The 22008-nt window shown below is 41.8% G+C and overlaps 2 protein-coding genes across 4 annotated transcripts in view; one reads left to right on the top strand and one right to left on the bottom strand.

The window, feature by feature from the left end:
- cnga4 (cyclic nucleotide gated channel subunit alpha 4) overlaps positions 1-7542 on the bottom strand; it is a 34498-nt gene extending 26956 nt beyond the window's left edge. The window contains exon 1 of one of the 2 annotated variants that reach the window (XM_062966934.1): positions 7355-7542. In XM_062966934.1, the coding sequence (XP_062823004.1) occupies positions 7355-7542 (188 nt within the window). Of the gene's footprint in view, positions 1-4692; positions 4824-7354 lie in introns of those variants that run through there. The other variant, XM_062966935.1, reaches the window with a different exon arrangement.
- LOC100560945 (FHF complex subunit HOOK-interacting protein 1B) overlaps positions 4885-22008 on the top strand; it is a gene marked incomplete at its 3' end in the record, with an annotated part of 43118 nt that continues 25994 nt past the window's right edge. The window contains 2 exon segments of one of the 2 annotated variants that reach the window (XM_062966931.1): positions 4885-4958; positions 5075-5149. 2 annotated transcript variants of the gene reach the window in all.

Here is a 22008-nt window from a genome sequence, read left to right as displayed (position 1 = left end):
ACCCTGTTTGTTAGGTTGTGAATCTTTTAAGCTGTATTTATTTGTTTATTTACTACATTTATATCCCGCCCTTCTCACCCTGAAGGGGACTCAGAGCGGCTTATAAATAATACGTACATACAATATATTATTAGCATAGCACAATACTAGCATTATATATTACTATACCACACATAATATGTACATACAATAAATTATATTATGAACATAGCATAATATTAGCATTTCATATTAGTAAATTGTACTATACCACAAATATGTACATGCAATATATTATATTATTAGCATAGCGCAATATTAGCATTATATATTACTATAGTGTACTATACCACAAATAATATGTACATCCAATATATTATATTATTAGCATAGCAGAATACTAGCATTATATATTAGTATATTGTACTATACCACAAATAATATGTACATGCAATATATTATGATCATAGCACAATATTAGCATTATATATTACTATGTTGTACTATACCACAAATAATATGTACATCCAGTATATTATATTATTAGCATAGCAGAATACTAGCATTATATATTACTATCGTGTACTATGCCACAAATAATATGTACATACAATATATTATATTATGAACATAGCACAATATTAGCATTATATATTACTATCGTGTACTATGCCACAAATAATATGTACATACAATATATTATATTATGAAAATAGCACAATAGAGTCTTACTTATCCAACATAAACAGGCTGGCAGAATGTTGGATAAGCGAATATGTTGGATAATAAGGAGAGATTAAGAAAAAGCCTATTAAACATCAAAATAGATTATGATTTTACAAATGAAGCACCAAAACATCATGTTATACAACAAATTTGACAGAAAAAGTAGTTCAATACGCAGTAATGCTATGTAGTAATTACTGTATTTACGAATTTAGCACCAAAATACCATGATTTATTGAAAACATTGACTACAAAAATGCGTTGGATAATCCAGAATGTTGGATAAGCGAGTGTTGGATAAGTGAGACTCTACTGTATTACTATGTTGTACTATACCACTATACCGTAATATTATTGGCAATATTACATGTAATATATAATATGTAATTAATGTTCTTATATTGTATTAGTATCATATTGTATTACATTATATTATTATATGTATATGTATATACAATACATTGCATTGTTAGTAATATTACATGTAATATATAATATATATTTAGTGTTTTTATATTGTATTAGTATTATATTGTATTACATTAAAACATCAATATATTATTATATATTATTGTATGTGATATGCAATATATTATATATAATATATATAATATTATTAGCTGTATGTTTTAATGTTTGTAATATAATATAATATAACGATAATAGACACTTTTGAGTCTCCTACAGGAGAGATAAAGAGAGGCATAAATAAATATGATAGTCATAATAATAATAATAATTGCAAGATGCCTTGCGATCAGTGGGAAAGTGAGGGGTTGAAGGAATATGTAATAAGGAGGATAATTTATTTATTTGCTACATTTATATCCCACCCTTCTCACCCCAAAGGGGACTCAGAGCGGCTTACAAATTAAATTTACATACAATATTATATTATTAGCATAGCACAATACTGGCAATAAATTACCATATTGTATTATATCTATATATTGTAATATTGTTAATAATATTACATGTAATATATAATATATAATTAATATTATTATATTATATTATTAGTATTATATTGTATTACAAAATATTATTACAGTAGAGTCTCACTTATCCAACACTCGCTTATCCAACGTTCTGGATTATCCAACGTATTTTTGTAGTCAATGTTTTCAATATATCGTGATATTTTGGTGCTAAATTCGTAAATACAGTAATTACTACATAGCATTACTGTATATTGAACTACTTTTTCTGTCAAATTTGTTGTTAAACATGATGTTTTGGTGCTTAATTTGTAAAATCATAACCTAATTTGATGTTTAATAGGCTTTTCCTTAATGCCTCCTTATTATCCAACCTATTCGCTTATCCAACATTCTGCCGGCCCGTTTATGTTGGATAAGTGAGACTCTACTGTATTATTATATGCATATACAATATATTATACTATTATATATTATTGTAAATTATATTGTATATATGCTTGTGTGTGTGTGTGTGTGTGTGTGTGTGTGTGTGTATATATATATATATATATATATATATATATATATATATATATACACACACACACACACACATATACATAATTAGCAAAGCATGTTACTGGTGAGATATTAAAAGCAGTTAAGGAATGGATTGGATGCAAAGATGCAAAGCCTGCTTGTTCTGCAGAATTAATACAGTCTGAAATTCCAAAGTCTCATGCTATGGGATCCTGGGAGTTGCAGCTTCCCTGCGGGAGGCATCTACACTGCGGAATGAACGCGGTTTGGTCCCACTTTCACTCCCGAGCACAGGGGTCCTCAAACTTTTTAATCCGAGGGCCGGTCCACAATCCTTCTGACTGTTGAGGGGCCGGATTATCATTTGAAAAAAAAATACAAACAAATTCCGATGCACACTGCACATGTCTTATTTGTAGTGCAAAAACAACAACAAGAACAACGAAAGAACAATACAATATTTAAAAATAAAAACAATTTTAACCAACATACATTTATCAGGATTTCAATGGGAAGTGTGGCCCTGCTTCTGGCCAATGAGATAGTCAAGTTAATTAGGGTTGTTGTTGTTGTTGTTGTTGTTGTGTGCCTTCAAGTCATTTCAGACTTTGGGCGAGCCTAAGTCTAAAATGTATTTATTTATTATGTATTTATTTACTGCATTAATTTACTACATTTGTATCACACCCTTCTCACCCCAAAGGGGACTCAGAGTGGCTTACAAATTATATGTACATCCAATATATTATATTATTAGCATAGCACAATATTAACATTATATATTACTATATTGAACTATACCACTATAGTGTAATATTATTACTAATATTATATGTAGTATAGAATATATAATTAATATTATTATATGGGAATACTATTAGTGTTATATTGTATTACATTATAATATTATTATCAATATTATATGTATATACAATATATTATATTATAAAACTGAGGGTGGGGGCCAGGTAAATGACCTTGGAGGGCCGCATCTGGCCCCCGCGCCTTAGTTTGGGGACCCCTGCCCTAGCAGGGAAGGCTCAAGACCAGGGGTCCCCAAACTAAGGCCCGGGGGCCAGATGCGGCCCTCCAAGGTCATTTACCTGGCCCCCACCCTCAGTTTTATAATATATTTTAATATCATTTTAAATAATATATATTATATATACATATAATGTTTATAAAATATTACAATGTTATACAATATATTAATAATACCATATAATATTAATTATATGATATATATTACATATATTACAGTATAGTGGTATAGTTCAATATAGTAATATATAATGCTAATATTGTGCTATGCTAATAATATAATATATTGTATGTACATATTATATTGATAATAATATTATAATGTAATACAATATAACACTAATAATAATACCATATAATAATATTTATTATATATTCTATATTACATATAATATTACTAATAATATTACAGTATAGTGGTATAGTTCAATATAGTAATATATAATGCTAATATTGTGCTATGCTAATAATATAATATATTGTATGTACATATAATATTGATAATAATATTATAATGTAATACAATATAACACTAATAATAATACCATATAATAATATTTATTATATATTCTATATTACATATAATATTACTAATAATATTACAGTATAGTGGTATAGTTCAATATAGTAATATATAATGCTAATATTGTGCTATGCTAATAATATAATATATTGTATGTACATATAATATTGATAATAATATTATAATGTAATACAATATAACACTAATAATCATACCATATAATAATATTTATTATATATTCTATATTACATATAATATTACTAATAATATTACAGTATAGTGGTATAGTTCAATATAGTAATATATAATGCTAATATTGTGCTATGCTAATAATATAATATATTGTATATACATATAATATTGATAATAATATTATAATGTAATACAATATAACACTAATAATAATACCATATAATAATATTTATTATATATTCTATATTACATATAATATTACTAATAATATTACAGTATAGTGGTATAGTTCAATATAGTAATATATAATGCTAATATTGTGCTATGCTAATAATATAATATATTGTATGTACATACAGCTGCTCTGAGTCCCCTTCGGGGTGAGAAGGGCAGGATATAAATGTAATAAATAAATGTAGTAAATGAATAAATAAATAATTTTAGACTTAGGCTCGCCCAAAGTCTGAAATGACTTGAAGGCACACAACAACAACAACAACAACAATCCTAATTAACCTGACTATCTCATTGGCCAGAAGCAGGCCCACACTTCCTATTGAAATCCTCATAGGTTTATGTTGGTTTCATTTTTAAATATTTTGTTGTTCTTTCATTGTTGTTGTTGTTGTTTTGCACTACAAATAAGACATGTGCAGTGTGCATAGGGATTTGTTCATATTTCTTTTTCAAATGATAATTCGGCCCCTCCACAGTCTGAAGGATTATGGACCGGCCCCCTGCTTAAAAAGTTTGGGGACCCCTGCTCAAGACCTTGGCCAAAAGGGACCTGGTTTCTCTTGCGCATGCGTAGACGTGAGCGCCGAATCCTCCTCCTCCTCCTCCTCTCAGTGGGCGGGGCCTACAGGTGGGTGGGCGGGGCGTGCGGCGCGCGAGGGCGAGCGAGCGAGCGAGCGAGCGAGCTGAGAGGCAGGCTCCGCCCCTTTTGTGGGCGGGGCCTGTCCGGGCGGCGGCGGCGGAGGGAGGAAAATGGCGGCGAGGGCGCTGCTGCTGCTGCTGCTGCTGCTGCTTCTCCTCAGGTGCGTGTGGCGTCGGTGGGGCGGGGCCTTGGCCGCCAGGGGCTGTTATATTGGGGAAGGGGAAGCACGAGCCGGCCCTGAAACCCCCTCCTCTTGTCGCCTTCCTGTTTCCTCAGCTGCCTCTTCAAGGGGACATGAGCGCATCCTCCTCCTCCTCCTCCTCACCTGGAAGCCCGCGTCCTCCTTTTAAGGTAAACAGATGGGGCAGGAAGTGACGTGTGCGGGCATTTTGGGGAGGGGAGGGGAGGGGCGAGGCGAGGGGAAGGGCTTGCCTGACAGCTGCTGATGGTTCTCATCCCCAAGAGGTGAGTTTTTTGGGGGGAAAGGTCCCTCTTTTGAGGGGAAAAGGAACCTTTCTGAGGAGAAAAGGCCCCTTTTTAGGGAGAGAGACCCATTTTGAGGGGAAAGGACCCCTTTTTTGGGGGGAAAGGCCCCTTTTTGAGGGAAAAGGACCTCTTTTTTGGGGAGAAAGGCCCCTTTTTGAGGGGAAAAGACCCCTTTTTAGGGATCGAGACCCATTTTGAGGGAGAAAGACCCTATATTGAGGGAGAAGGGCCCCTTTTTGGGGGAAAGACCCTCTTTTTGAGGGAGAAAGACCCTTTTTGAGGGAAAAGGACCGCTTTTTGAGGGGGAAAAGCCCCTTTTTAGGGAGAGAGACCCATTTTGAGGGAGAGAGACCCCATTTTGGGGGGAAATACCCCCTTTTTTGGGGAAAATACCCTTTCTGAGGGAAAAGGAACCCTTTTTCTCATCCCCAATAGGTGAGTTTTGGGGGGAAAGGTCCCTCTTTTGAGGGGAAAAGGACCCTTTCTGAGGAGAAAAGGCCCCTTTTTAGGGAGAGAGACCCATTTTGAGGGAAAAGGACCCCTTTTTGAGGGAGAAGGACCCCATATTGAGGGAGAAGGATCCCTTTTTGGGGGGAAAGACCCGCTTTTTGAGAGGAAAGGAACCCTTTTTGAGGGAAAAGGGCCCCTTTTTCTGGGGAAAGACCCCCTTTTTGAGGAGAAAAGACCTTTTTTTAGGGAGAGAGACCCCATTTTGAGGGAGAGAGACCCCATATTGAGGGAGAAGGACCCCTTTTTTGGGGGAAAGACCCTCTTTTTAAGGGAGAAAGACCCTTTTTGAGGGAAAAGGACCGCTTTTTGAGGGGGAAAAGCCCCTTTTTAGGGAGAGAGACCCATTTTGAGGGAGAGAGACCCCATTTTGGGGGGAAATACCCCCTTTTTGGGGGAAAATACCCTTTCTGAGGGAAAAGGAACCCTTTTTCTCATCCCCAATAGGTGAGTTTTGGGGGGAAAGGTCCCTCTTTTGAGGGGAAAAGGACCCTTTCTGAGGAGAAAAGGCCCCTTTTTAGGGAGAGAGACCCATTTTGAGGGAAAAGGACCCCTTTTTGAGGGAGAAGGACCCCATATTGAGGGAGAAGGATCCCTTTTTGGGGGGAAAGACCCGCTTTTTGAGAGGAAAGGAACCCTTTTTGAGGGAAAAGGGCCCCTTTTTCTGGGGAAAGACCCCCTTTTTGAGGAGAAAAGACCTTTTTTTAGGGAGAGAGACCCCATTTTGAGGGAGAGAGACCCCATATTGAGGGAGAAGGACCCCTTTTTTGGGGGAAAGACCCTCTTTTTAAGGGAGAAAGACCCTTTTTGAGGGAAAAGGACCGCTTTTTGAGGGGGAAAAGCCCCTTTTTAGGGAGAGAGACCCATTTTGAGGGAGAAGGACACCTTTTTTGGGAGGGAAAGACCGCTTTCTGAGGGAAACTGAACCCTTTTTGGGAAGTGAGACCCCTTTTTTGGGGAAAAGACCCTTTTTGAGAGAAAAGGAACCATTTTTTGGGGCGAAAGATCCCTTTTTTGAGGGAAAAGGACCCCTTTTGGTGGGAAAGGACCCCTTTTTGAGGAAGAAAGATTCCTTTTGGGGGGAAAAGACTCCTTTTGGGGGAGGGGAAACTCCTTTTTTGGCAAGAAAGACCCCTTTACGAGGGGAAAAGACCCCTGTTTTGAGGAGGAAAGGCCTCTTTTTAGAGGAAAAGTCCTCTTTTGGGGGAGATAGAGCCCTTTTGAGGTAGAAATATCCTTTTTGGGGGAGAAAGGCTCTTTTTTGGGGGAGAAAGACTGCCTTTTGAGGGGGGAAAGACCCCTTTCTGGGTGAAAGGCACCTGTTTGGGGAGCCTGGGTTTCTTCTGGGTTCTATTGCCCCCTTGCTGCCCCCTCAAAGACCCCAGAAGGACCCCAAACACAATAACAACAACAATAATAATAATATAATAATAATAATAGCCTTGAGGACCTCTTTGGCATTCCCTTTTCCTTTTCTATGGAGAGTGGCCTGCATCTCCTAACACCATCCCTTCGAGGTAGGCCAATTTGGAAGCAATGGGGAATTGGGGGAGGGGGGCTTACTTGCTAGTGAGGGTCTCTCGGCTCTTTTTGATTGGAGGTCCGTAGCTCTTCACTCGCGAAAAGCCAGTCTTCTGAGGGTCTTCACGTGAGGCCGGCATGTCCTTAACTTCCTGTGACCAAGCTCCAGAGGTCAAAGAGTAATTCCTCAGACCCCCCTCGGACCCTTCTCGCCCAGAGCCAGGCGCCATGATGTCTCTCTCTATCTCTATCTCCTTGACCATAGAAGAGAGCTTAGAACCCTCCTCAGTGTTCCTTCCTGTCTTGGTGGGTTCTAGTTCCGTTGGACGGATGGAGGAAGACATTGGCCACTTGGCTTCTCCATCCAATTGGTGAGGTGCACATTGAGTCCGAAATTGGGCTCTCACCTGTCTTTAAGGTCTCACCTGGGCACACCTGAGTGTCGAAAAGGGGCTCATTATTATTATTATGTTTATTTATATGCCACTTTTTCTCTCCACAAGGAGATTTAAAGTGGCTATGTATCTATTAGCAGTATCAGAAATTATTATTATTATTGTTATTATTATTATTATGTGTTGTCGAAGGCTTTCATGGCCGGGATCACAGGGTTGTTGTATGTTTTCCGGGCTGTATGGCCATGTTCCAGAAGTATTCTCTCCTGACGTTTCGCCCACATCTATGGCAGGCATCCTCAGAGGTTGTGAGGTCTGTTGGAAACTAGGCAAGTGGGGTTTATATATCTGTGGAATAATGTCCAGGGTGGGAGAAAGAACTCTTGTCTGCTGGAGGAAAGTGTGAATATTGTAATTGATCACCTGGATTAACTTTTAACCTCTGAGGATGCCTGCCATAGATGTAGGTGAAACGTCAGGAGAGAATACTTCTGGAACATGGCTAGACAGCCCAGAAAACACACAACAACCCTATTATTATTATGTTTATGTCTATTTCTATACCTTCCCTTTTCTCTCCACCAAGGAGACTCAAAGTGGCTTACATTAAAAGCATTTTGATACCATTGGAAACCTACAAACATCAAAACATAATTAAATATCATTTGGTATTATTAAAATAAATATTCAGAATTAAAAACCTGTATGTCAGGCCTCACCTGTATGTAAGGCAAGCATTTGGAAGGGCCGCCTCATTGCTGTGGCATACACCTGAGCAATGTTTGCATTCTAGCGGATGAAGGGCACACGCAGGTCTGCTTTCCTGTTGTTTTGAAGCTGAGTGGGAACTCATCCACCATGACCCAGGTGTAGGCCGCAGCAGGGATGATGGGAATTGTACTCCAGCATCATCATCTAGAGTCAGGCTGCTGTTGGTGCCCAGGCCCTGTTTGAGGGAGCTGCTGTGGGTCATGGCAGAGGTGTATTTCTGTGGGCAAAACCAAGGTGCTTTTTGGTGATGCGGGGACATTGGGGGTGAATCACTTTCAAGGCCAGGAGGCTTATGGGACACGGACTTTGCCTGTCCCCCAGTGCCCTTCCTGGATGTTGTGTCCCTTGTTGTATTTTAGTACCATTATTATTTTTATTCTAGTACATTGTATAATAATATTATTATTATCAATGACAGTGTTCTTGTTGCTTTGCTTATTGGTGGTCAGTTCTTTAAGGGGTCTGCTGCTCTCCTTGCTCTGTGTTGTGCTTTTGGGCCTGCTTTCAGCTGTTGTTGTTGTTGTTGTTGCTACTGTATTGCTTCTATTCTAAGACACTCCCCCCTATGTAAACGACTCCAGAAATATCTCTTAGCATCACAAGGTGCTTTTTGTTGTGTGTGTGTGTGTGTATGTGTTTGTTTTTTTCTGTTGGTGGTAGTGAAATTAGTTTACGTCTTGCAATCAGCGGCATCTTTGAATGGACGAAATACGGTGTGGTTGTGGTGATGATGTCCTGCTTTTAGGTGGCATCTTCGAATTGATGAAATACAGTGTTGTTGTTGTGATGATTATGATGGTTCCCTGCTTGGTTGAGACCCAAAAGCAGCTCACAGTGTTGAAATAGCCATGCAATTTAAAACCCTGCTGTTTTTTTCTTTTTTCTGTTGGTGGTGCTGAAATTAGTTTACATCTTGCAATCAGCAGCATCTTCGAATGGATGAAATACGGTGTGGTTGTGGTGATGATGGTGCCCTGCTTTTAGGTGGCATCTTCGAATTGGTGAAATAATAGTGTTTTGATGATGATGATGATGCTGATGATGATGGTGCCCTGCTTGGGTGAGACCCAGAATCATTTCACAGTGTTGAAATAGCCATGCAATTTAAAACCTTGCTAGTTTTTTTTTCTGTTGGTGGTGCTGAAATTAGTTTGCATCTTGCATTCAGTGGAATCTTTAACTGGATGAAATACAGTGTAGTTCTGGTGATGATGATGCCCTGCTTTTAGGTGGCATCTTCCAATTGATGGAATATAGTGTTGTGATGCTGATGATGGTGCCCTGCTTGGTTGAGACCCAAGCGCAGCTCACAGTGTCGAAATAGCCATGCAATTTAAAACCCTGTGATGTGTTGAAATAGAACGAAGCATGCAACCCTGATGACCCTGCAGAGAGTGGCTTCCTTCGTCTCTGGATGGCATGCTGGCTGAGACTCCTTGAGACCCACATTGGCCTGTGTCTGTGTCATTGTGGGGTGTCCTCATTTCCTTCCCCAGAAATAGCAGTCCCTCCCTCGCTGCCCCACAGCCTGTTGCCACAGAGAGCCTCCCTCTGGGCCCTTGCCAGGCCTGGCTCTGGGCCCAGCCACCAGCCAGGTTTCATCTTACAGCCCCCCTTCCTCCCCACCTGCGGAGTTTGGTGCCTGTTGAAAACCCTGCTGCATGCTTCTTTGCCTTGGTTGTTGCTGGGCTTGACAGTTAGATTCCCAGAACTATAATTGAGCTGGAAGGGCTCCCCAAAGGGCATCTAGTCCAATCTAAAAAAATAAGTCTGCAAATGGAGAATATCTCATTAGGTGTTGTGTTTCATGGTCACCATCTTATGAATAACTGAGATCAGGGGCTATTTGTGCATTGGGAGAGGCATCTAGCAGAAATCATTTCAAACTCTATGCCTCACCCTTTCAAGGGGTTAAGACTTACTCGGGTGGTTTATGCAGCTGTTTGATATTCTTATGTTATATTTTAATTGTGTTTTAAAGTATTTGGGTACTTTTATTGTTCTTATTTTACCTACATTTTTACTTTGATGGATCATTTGTACAGTAGAGTCTCACTTATTCAACATTCGCTTATCCAACATTCTGGATTATCCAACTCATTTTTGTAGTCAATGTTTTCAATACATCATGATATTTTGGTGCTAAATTCGTAAATACAGTAATTACTACGTAGTATTACTGCATATTGAACTACTTTTTCTGTCAAATTTGTTGTATAACATGATGTTTTGGTGCTTAATTTGTAAAATCATAACCTAATTTGGTGTTTAATAGGCTTCTCCTTAATCTCTCCTTATTATGCAACATATTCGCTTATCCAATGTTCTGCTGGCCCGTTTATGTTGGATAAGTGAGACTTTATTGTATTTATAGTCATTTGCCCCATGTGTAAGCCGTCCCAAGTCGCAATTGGGAGATGGTGGCGGGGTATAAAAATAATAATGTTGTTGTTGTTATTGTTGTTATTATTATTAACCCCCTTCTGCCACAGAGGGCACCAACAGAGAGCCACCCAGCCCCTGCTTAAAATCCACCAGAGAAGGAATGAGAGTCCATCATTAGAATAACTTTATTGTTGTTGTACATCACACAAGGAAATGAAATGCCACTCCCCACACACATTATACGATGTACTAGATTTACAAAAACAGAAACACCCATACTTCCATATTCTAATCACTACTGCACAGCCCCTAATCCCAATGTATTGATGAATGGATGGGTAAATGATCGGATAGATGGGTTGGTGGATAAATAGGTAGCTTGAGAAAGAAAGACACAGGTGAATAGATAGACAAAGAGGGAAATGTATTGGCAAACGGATGGAGAGGTGGATCAATAAGTAGATGATAGAGGAAGTCAGAAAAGAAATGGATAGGTAAGTAGGTAGGTAAGCAGAGAAAGAGAGAATAGAACAGATTCAGAGCCAGCTAATACCTCCCAACAAAGGATTCCCACCAGGCTGGAAGCAGCCAGGCTTTGAAACTGTAAGGCTATTCAGTTCTAATCAAGCTAGTTAGTTGCAACATTCACACTTGCCTCCAACAGCCAAGAGTTAATTCTCCCACCCTGGACATTATTCCACAGATAGATACAGATAGATAGATAGGTATATATAAACCCCACTTGCCTAGTTTCCAACAGACCTCACAACCTCTGAAGATGCCTGCCATAGATGTGGGCAAAATGTCAGGAGAGAGTGCTTCTGGAACATGGTCAGACAGACCGAAAAACTCACAGCAACCCAGTGATTCCGGCCAAGAAAGCCTTCAACAACACATAGAACAGAATGACTTTATTGTCATTGTACAGCTAAATTAAATGCTATCGCCAAAATACATTATATATGTAGAATTGCCAAAACCAAAATGCCCATCCTTCCGATTTCTAGTCACTATTGCACAGCCCCTCGTGCCACATCAGTGTGAAACCATATACTTGCACATATAAAAACTCCTTATATATAGCCTATATATATATAGGCTCTGGGCTGTGGCAGAGGATGGAGAGCAAGCCAGCTGCAATGAATCGCTCTGACCAGGAGGTCATAAGTTCGAGGCCCGCTCGGAGCCTATGTTTGTCTTGTCTTTGTTTTATGTTAAAAGGCATTGAATGTTTGCCTATATGGGTAATATGATCCGCCCTGAGTCCCCTTCGGGGTGAGAAGGGCGGAATATAAATGCTGTAAATAAATAAATAAATAAATAAATAAATATTTCTTTACTTATTTATATTACTTTTACCCCGCCTTTCCCTCCTAGGAGACTCAAAGCAGCTTACAGTAAATAGGCAAAAATTCAATGCCTAAAAACAATGTAAAAACAATTCATATAAAACAATCTACAAAACAACAGTTCATATAAAACAGATACCATTACAAAATAAAAACACATTATATAAAATTTTAAATAAACATGGATCTCATATCCCTTTCTTAGCTTTCTCTTCTTCAAGCTAAACATCCCCAGCTTCGTCCGCTGCTCCTCATTGGGAATCATAGTTTCCAGAGCTTGGACCAGGCATGGGCAAAATTTGGCCCTCCAGGTGTTTTGGACTCCAATTCCCACCATTCCTAACAGCCTCGGGCCCTTTCCTTTCCCCCCTCAGCCGCTTAAGCGGCTGAGGGGGAAAAGGAAGGGGCCTGAGGCTGTTAGGAATGGTGGGAGTTGGAGTCCAAACACCTGGAGAGCCAAATTTTGCTCTCCTTTTGGTGACTGTTCACCGGACTCTGTCAATCTTGGTCATATCCTTCATGAATTGTTTTTCCTGGAACTGGACATTGGGTCATTCAAGTTGAAGAGATCTGGCCAAAGAAGAGGAAAAGAGCAGGGCGAGGATTTCCCATGTTCTGGACACTACTCCTGTCGATGCAGCCTCGAATGGCATTGGCTCTTTCTGCTGCCGCATCACAGTTTCTCCCACCCACCCGCTTGCATTCCTCCCCCAGGACACTTCTCTGTGTGTGTGTTTCTAGCCCGGAGTGTGCCCCACGTGTCTTTGGGGTGACTAAGAAGCAATCTGCCTCTCCCTTGGAAGCAGGACAGATCTTAATGGGGAGGAGCAGGAGGCGGGAGGCGTCATGCTTCCAATGTGGGTTTGCATTTGGGTGCGCTCCATGACCCCATTCCCTCTCCAGGCCCCCCAATCTCTCTCCTTAGCACAACACTGATCCTGCAGAACAGCTCAAAGGGGGTTTGGGGAGGGGGGGGGGAGAGCCCCTTCTCTTTCCTTGATTATAATTAAACTAGCTGTGCCTGGCCACGCGTTGCTGTGGCAAAGTGGTGGTGGTATTGGTTAAAAATTGTTGTGTAATTTTTTATTTGACTTTATTTGCATTTTTTAATTAATTTTATTGTAAGTTATATTTTTATTTATTATATTTTATTATTTTCTTATATTATTTTTAGTTATTTTCTGTTATTATAGCATTTTATTGTATCAATTTTTTAGTGTTTTTTATTATTTTTTATTGGGTTGCTAGGAGACCAAGTTGGAGGAGCTTAGCCTTCTAACTGGCAGCAATTGGATAAAAGCAGTTATTCCTCTCTCTCTAATTAGGACTTTATTTTTCTTTTCTTTTTGTTGTATCAACCTAGAGGCGTGGATGATGGGTTGTGTTGTCAAATTTCGAGGTTGGGGGGCCTGTAGTTTTGTTGTTTTGTAGGTCACCGTGATGCCATCACTCTTTTATATATATAGATATAAATAAAACTTTATTTATATCCCGCCACCATCTCCCAGAGGAACTCAGGGCGGTTCACAAAACACTCAAGTTGTGACACAAAATACAACAAGTGCAAAACAAAACACAGGCAATAAACAGTCAACACAACATCATAAATTCACAGTACAGTGGGCTTTGGGGCATTTCCCCTTCCTTCTTACCCTCAGGCCTCAATGCCACTTAGTCTGCTCCTCCTGTTCCATTCTTCTCCTTGGCCTCCTTTCTCCTTCCTTCCTTCCTGGGATGCTTTCTTCTCTCGTGTCAGGAGCGACTTGAGAAGCTGCAAGTCACTTCTGGTGTGAGAGAATTGGCTGTCTGCAAGGACGTCGCTCAGAGGACATTGTCTGGATGTTTTGACATTTTTACCATCCTTGTGGGAGGCTTCTCTCATGTCTCCACATGGGGAGCTGGTGCTGACAGAGGGAGCTCATCCACACACTCCCCGGGTTAGATTCGAAGCAGCAACCTTCAGGTCAACAACCCTGCCTTCAAGTCAGCCAGCACATGTGTTTAACCCACTGCACGACTGGGGGCTCCTGGGATGCTGAGGGAGGGGGAAGCAAAGCTATGGGGTCACCTAAGGTCTCTTTGTAGGGACATAGTATTGGGGGGGAGAGGAATCTTTTCTATGGGTTGCTGTGAGTTTTGAGGGCTACCTGGCCATGTTCCAGAAGCATTCTTTCCTGACGTTTCGCCCACATCTATGGCAGGCATCCTCAGAGGTTGTGAGGTCTGTTGGAAACTAGAAAAGTGTGGTGTCTATCTATCTATCTAAAGGGTGGGAGAAAGAAGTCTTGTCTGTTTGAGGCAAGTGGGAATGTTACCATTGACCACCCTGATTAGCATCGAATGGCTTTGCAGCTTCAAAGCCTGGCTGCTTCCTGCCTGGGGGAATCCTTTGCTGGGAGGTGTTAGCTGGCCTGTTTTCAGAGTGTTCTTTACTTACTGTCCTGATTTTAGAGTTTTTTAAAAAAATACTGGGAGCCTGATTTTATTCATTTTTATGGTTTTCTCTTTTCTGATGAAATTGCTTCTTATGGATTTCAATGACTGCTCTGTGCAGTCTGACATGGTAGTCAACAGAGTGCTCCGGCAATTCTGTGTCCTCAAATAACATGCTGTGCCCAGGTTGGTTCATCAGGTGCTCTGCTCTGACTGACTTCTCTGGTTGAGTGAGTCTGCAGTGCCTTTCATGTTCCTTGATCCGTGCCTGGACAATGCTGCTGCGTGTGGTGGTCCCTCTGTAGACTTGTCCACATCCACACCGTATACGGTAGACTCCTGCAAAGGGGAGAGGATCCTTCTTGTCCTTTGCTGAATGTGGCATTTGTTGGATTTTCTTGGTGGGTCTGTAGATTGTTTGTAGGCTCTTCTGTCTCTCCAGACCCAAAGGAACTTCTGAGCATGTGCAGAGTGCTTTCTTTGTATTGCTGTGCCCCTCTATGGTTTTCAAGTTGAAGAGCTCCCAAATAAAAAAAAACCTCTGAGCATGTGCAGGGTGGGCTTTTTTGTATAGTGATGCCACCCCTCCACAGCATTCCAGCCAAAGAGTGGAAATGTGTATCAAGGGGTGTACAGGCCATGTTGGGGTCTCTGCTGATGCCCACCATGCCAGCCATGCCTCATGCATCCAAGGCAGCCCTTGCATTTGTCCACCTTGCCATCCTGGTGCCAAGGAAAGAAGCTCTCCCTCTTCAACCTCACTTCCCTGCTGGACCTTTCAGAGGGGTTTCCTCGCCTCCTTTCTGTCCTGCCCTTCCGTTCAGGGTCCCTAGGGCTGGCTGTGCCCCAAGCAAATAGTAGTAGTAGTAGTAATAATAATAATAATAATAATACTTTATTTATATATTGCCTTATCTCCTCAAGGGACTCAGGGCAGTTGTATAGTGATGCCACCCCTCCACAGCATTCCAGCCAAAGAGTGGAAATGTGTATCAAGGGGTGTACAGGCCATGTTGGGGTCTCTGCTGATGCCCACCATGCCAGCCATGCCTCATGCATCCAAGGCAGCCCTTGCATTTGTCCACCTTGCCATCCTGGTGCCAAGGAAAGAAGCTCTCCCTCTTCAACCTCACTTCCCTGCTGGACCTTTCAGAGGGGTTTCCTCGCCTCCTTTCTGTCCTGCCCTTCCGTTCAGGGTCCCTAGGGCTGGCTGTGCCCCAAGCAAATAGTAGTAGTAGTAGTAATAATAATAATAATACTTTATTTATATATTGCCTTATCTCCTCAAGGGACTCAGGGCAGTTTCTAATACAACAAAAAAATACAACAATTTAAAAACATAGCAATTAGGACATAATACCACATGGACATATAATCTGCTAACGAAGATTTAAAACCTAATGACAAAAACTCCATCAATAAACCCAGACTCCAGAGCCTGTTTAGGGGCCCAAATGCAGGCACGTTGTGGCCTGGCCGCCCTCTCTGGTCTTGGCCGCTAGCTCCCTGGGCGCTGGGCCACACCGGGTAGCTTTAACCAGGCCTTGGTCCGGCCGACGGCACTTGGCTGCCCCTTCCTGGGACTCACTCAGCAAGGGAGGCCGCTTGACCACTTGACCATCCGCCAGGGATGCCATCCTCGCCTCTTTGGCTGGCAAAGGGCCCTCACTTTGCCTCCTGCTTCGTTGAGGAGGGCAGTGTGCACTCTTGACCTTCTGCAGGGGCACTTGCGAGCCATATCCTGAATCCGAGGGTTGGAAGGGGTAATTGAAGCACTCCTGACAGATGACCTGCTAGGCTCCTTCTTACTGTCCAGCCTTTTCTTCACTTCTTTGCCCTTTTTGTCAGGGGGATCTTTTGCTGATCTTTTTGCCAGGGAGAGAAGGCCCCCCCCCAGTTTTCAGTGTTGTGTGCATTGCGCAGAAATGTAGTTTAGTTGTTATTATTAGTTGTTATTGTTGTTATTATGTATATTCAAAGCACCTAAGACTAATTTATTTATTTACTTACTGTATTTATAAACCGCTTTTCTCACCCCAGAGTGGACTCAAAGCCATTTACAACATAGTAATGGCAAAATTCAAGCCAAACATGCATGTAAACCAAATTGTATCTTTAAACAATAGACATATAACTATGCATTAAAACAATAAAACCATTAAAACATGAGAAATAGACAACAATTAGACATTAAAGCATAGAATTAAAAGACATTAAAACACCTAATATCACTTGATCCAAAATCGTAAACCGGTGCTATTCCAATTGCCAATTGCACATATTCCTATGTATTTCTTGCACTGCATTATTAAGGAGTACAGTTGTATGTAAATTAAAACCTAAAGCATACAGGATTATTAAAAATGCTTCGTTAAAACAAATCAATCCATTCTAAGAATAGGGTTGTTTCCTTCTTAGGCCAGGAATGCTCAGAGATGCTTCTTCTCGGTTCTGTCTCTGAAACGGAACCCACAGCGCCCACCCATCCAAGTCTGAAGCCAAGGTGACCCTGCTTAGCTCCCAAGTCCAGGCAGAGTTTTTTTTAAAGCCTTGCCCTCAATAGAATTTTTCTGAGATGCTTTTTTGGGAAGAGCAGAAATGAATCGACTTTCACTTCAAAATCAAAACTCACAGTAGTGGTTTGCATGTTTACTATGCTAGGAATCTAGGGAAGCTTGAGACACTTGAATCAGAAATAAATATAATTTTGTGTGTTGTCGAAGGCTTTCATGGCCGAAATCACAGGGTTGTTGTATGTTTTCCGGGCTATATGGATTGCTAACTACCTTGAGTTCCCACAGGGAGAAAGGTGAGGTATAAATAAAGTTAATCTAGGTTGCTGTGAGTTTTCCGGGCTGTCTGGCCATGTTCAGAAGCATTCTCTCCTGACGTTTCACCCACATCTATGGCAGGCATCCTCAGAGGTTATATCTAATTGAATTTTAATGTCTGTTTTATATGTTTTAAGGCATTGAATTGCCTCTATGTCAGCCTCCTTGAGTCCCCTTCGTGGTAGAGAAAGGTGGGGTAGAAACAGAGCAAATAAATAAATTACATATACCCCACAGCCTCTGAGGATGCCTGCCATAGATGTGGGTGAAACGTCAGGAGAGAATGCTTCTGGAACATGGCCAGACAGCCCGAAAAACAGCAATCCAAATACATTTTGCATTCTCTCTGACCAAGTGGTCTGAGGACTCATGTGCCGGAGATGAATAAATTCCTTCCTCGCCTGCCTTTCCAATTACTCATTAAGGCTCATTTGTTGTCCTCCAGCCCTGTACAAAAGGGGCATTTGTATTTGTCTTGCATGTGGGTGAGGGTCTTCCCTGCAGACCCCTGGGCTTTGAGGGGCTGCTGTCTGCGGAATGTCTGTATTGTATTGATATATAATTCATGGCATGTATTCCTCAAGAAAGATAATAATAATGTTGACCATTCTGGCACTGTACGGAGCACTCACTGCATGGCTTGTTGTGGTTTGGGAGGCAGAGGAGACCCCCCTCCACAGCCATCCAAATGGGTCATTTTCCTTCATCGTAAGGGGATTTCTCTCTCCCCCCACCCCCATAAAAGAAAAATGCCTGGGATTCCTTGGCCAGACCTTCCTTTCCTTCCTGCTTTCTTATCCACCCCCCCTTCCATTGCAAAAGGTGGTTATTTCTGGCTGCGGAGGGAATGAGAGAGGGAGATAAGAGAGGGTGGTGCTCTGAGTCACTGGCTTTGAGGGAGGGGCTTCTCCTCTCATTCCTTCCTTCCTTCTTCCCTTCCCTCCTTCTCTCTCTCCCTCCACTGCTGCTGCTGTCACGTTCCCCACGTGGAAAAGATGGCAGGTTGTTTTTTTGGGGGTAGGGGGGAGATGAGTGGCTGCAGAGAGGGGCTTTGGAGATACAACCTCCCTTCTGAATGGGGCGGGGTGAAGGGAGTCTTGGTTTCTTCTGGTGTTAAATGTGTTGTCGAAGGCTTTTACGGCCAGTGGGTTGCAGTGAGTTTTCTGGGCTGTATGGCCATGTTCCAGAAGCATTCTCTCCTGACGTTTCACCCACATCTATTGCAGAGTTTGTGAGGTCTGTTGGAAACGAGGCAAGTGGGGTTTGTATATACAGTAGAGTCTCACTTATCCAAGCTAAACGGGCCGGCAGAAGCTTGGATAAGCGAATATCTTGAATAATGAGGGATTAAGGAAAAGCCTATTAAACATCAAATTAGGTTATGATTTTACAAATTAATAATAATAATAATAATAATAATAATAATTTATTCTTGTACCCCGCCCCATCTCCCCGAAGGGACTCGGGGCGGCTCACATGGGGTCTTGCCCAACATCACAATATAAAACCAAAACAAAAACACACATTTACAACAATAAATCAACAATATCGGTAAAACAATCAAAAGGACAATCTTACAAGATAAAATGTTAAAGCAGGTATATCAAACACAAGTCTGGGCCGAAAGGTGAATGTGTCAAATCGGGAGGAGATAGTTACATAATTGACATAGTCAATAAAGTACTATAAATGACAATAGTGACAATAAAAGGGCAGATCAGTGGGTCTATTATTCCATAGGCAGGCATCTTAAACCAACAAAAGTCACTCATCAAAGGCTTTCCGGAAAAGCCAGGTTTTCAGATTCTTCCGGAAGGAGAGTAGGGTGGGGGCGTGCCTGATCTCCCTGGGGAGCAGGTTCCAAAGCTGGGGGGCCACGACAGAGAAGGCCCTCTCTCTCGTCCCCACCAACCGCGCCTGCGAGGGTGGTGGGAGCGAGAGGAGGGCCTCCCCCGACGAGCGAAGAGATCCTGCGGGTTCATAGGGGGAGATGCGGTCTCTAAGGTAAGCGGGTCCCAAACCGTTTAGGGCTTTGTAGGTAAGAACCTGCACCTTGAATTGGGCTCGGAAAGTAAGCGGCAGCCAGTGGAGCTCCTTAAACAGAGGCGTTGAACGTGCCCTGTAATTTGCTCCAGTTAGAAACCTGGAGCACCAAAACACCATGTTTTACAACAAATTTGACAGAAAAAGCAGTTCAATACACAGCAATGTTATGTAGTAATTTCTGTATTTACGGATTTAGCACCAAAATATCACGATATATTGAAAACATTGACTACAAAAATGGCTTGGATTATCCAGAAACTTGGATAAGCGTGGCTTGGATAAGTGAGACTCTACTGTATGTAGAAAGTCCAGGGTGGGAGAAGGAACTCTTGTCTGCTGGAGGAAAGTGTGAATGTTGCAATTAATCACCTGATTAGCATTTAACATCTGAGGTTAAAACCTGTCATAAATGTGGGTGAAACGTCAGGAGAGAATGCTTCTGGAACATGGCCAGGCATACCAGAAAACTCACAGCATCCCAGTGATTCCACGGTTTGTATATCTGTGGAAGGTCCAGGGTGGAAGAAAGAACTCTTGTTGGTTTGAGCCAGGTGTGAATTTTACCATTGACGACCTTGATTAGCATTCAATAGTCTTGCAGCTTCAAGGCCTGGCTCCTTCCTGCCTGGGGGCATCCTTTGTTGGGAGATGTTAGCTGGCCCTGATTGATTCATGCCTGTTTTTCTGAATGTTGTTCTTTATTTACTGTCCTGATCTTAGAATTTTTTTTAATACTGGCAGCTAGATTTTGTTCATTTTCATGGTTTCCTCCTTTCTGCTGAAATTGTCCACATTCTTGCTTCTTGTGGATTTCAGTGGACAATTTCAACAGAAAGGAGGAAACTGTAGAAATGAACAAAATCTGGCTGCCAGTATTTAAAAAAACTCTAGAATCAGAGCAGTCAATAAAGAACAACACTCTGAAAACAGGGGAATTCCAGGCATGAATCAGGGCCAGACATGAATCAGGGCCTCCCAACAAAGGATTCCCCCAGGCAGGAAGCAGCCAGGTTTTGAAGCTGAAAGGCCATTCAATGCTAATCAAGGTGGCCAATGGCAACATTCACACTTGCCTCCAACAGACAAGAGTTCTTTCTTCCTCCCACTCTGGACATTATTCCACAGGGATACAGTAGAGTCTCACTTATCCAACACTCGCTTATCCAACGTTCTGGATTATCCAATGCATTTTTGTAGTCAATGTTTTCAATACATTGTGATATTTTGGTGCTAAGTTCATAAATACAGTAATTACTACCTAGCATTACTGCATATTGAACTACGTTTTCTATCAAATTTGTTGTATAACATGATGTTTTGGTGCTTAATTTGTAAAATCATAACCTAATTTGACGTTTAATAGGCTTTTCCTTAATCCCCCCTTATTATCCAACATATTTGCTTATCCAACATTCTGCCGACCCGTTTATGTTGGATAAGTGAGACTCTACTGTATATATAAACTTCACTTGCCTAGTTTCCAACAGACCTCACAACCTCTGAGGATGCCTGCCATACATGTGGGCAAAGCATTAGGAGAGAATGCTTCTGGAACTTGCCCATACAGCCCAGAAAATTCACAGCAACCCACTAATCCTCACCATCCCTGCTCTATCTAATCTCAGTCCATTGGGCTTTTCCTATTTCTTGTCAGAACAACAACCGCACCCCAAAGAAGGCAAGGGCTAAGAGGATCCCCAGCAGATGGTCTCTGTGGGGAGTGGGTTCCTTTTAGGTGTTATATCTTAATGCTTATAGTATCAGTGGGCCAGGTCTCTTTCTCCCTCCCTCCTTGTCTGTAATTAGAAGGGGGCTCCCAAAGGCCATCTAGTCTACTCTCTCCAGCAGGGTGTCCCGTGCACTATTTGGCTTGTGGGGCTGCAGACCCTCCTTTCCTGTAGAGCCTTCTTGGGGAAAGGCCACGTCCTTCAAGCCGCCTTGGACGTGGGCCATTCTACCCTCCCTCCCGGGAGCCCTGCTTGGCCCGGATCCCAGCCCGCCAGCGCTGCTACTGCTGCTTGTGGAATGTGCGGGAATTCTCTCCGTTGACTTCGGAAAGCAAGGAGGAGAAAGAGGAGGAGGCCTCCTCTTGAGAAGGGTCTTCAAGCCCCTCCCCTTTTAATGGCCCCCTGACATGAATTTGGGTGGGGTTTGGGGAGCGTGGGGAACTCAAGGTGAAGAGCCAGGGTCAGACCTGATGCTCCCCAGTATTGGGGAGTACATGGCCTTTTTAGCCATTTTGTGGGGAGTGGGTCTGACTAGGAGCCCCTGGCTTTCAAAGCAGCTCATGCAAAGCAACAAGGGGTTTAATGTGTTGTCGAAGGCTTTCATGGCTGGGATCACAGGGTGGTTGTATGTTTTCCGGGCTGTATGGCCATGTTCTAGAACAATAATGGGCAAGCTTTTGCGCTTGGTGTGTCAAAATTTGCCAAAATACCTAGCATGACTTGGGTGGTGTGTCACTTCGAGAAAAAAAACCCCATAAT

The sequence above is a fragment of the Anolis carolinensis genome, unplaced genomic scaffold, assembly GCF_035594765.1.
Source record: "Anolis carolinensis isolate JA03-04 unplaced genomic scaffold, rAnoCar3.1.pri scaffold_46, whole genome shotgun sequence".
Taxonomy (NCBI): Eukaryota; Metazoa; Chordata; class Lepidosauria; order Squamata; family Dactyloidae; genus Anolis; species Anolis carolinensis.
The sequence above is the reverse complement of the archived record's forward strand: the minus strand, read 5'-3'. Positions and strand labels throughout refer to the sequence as shown.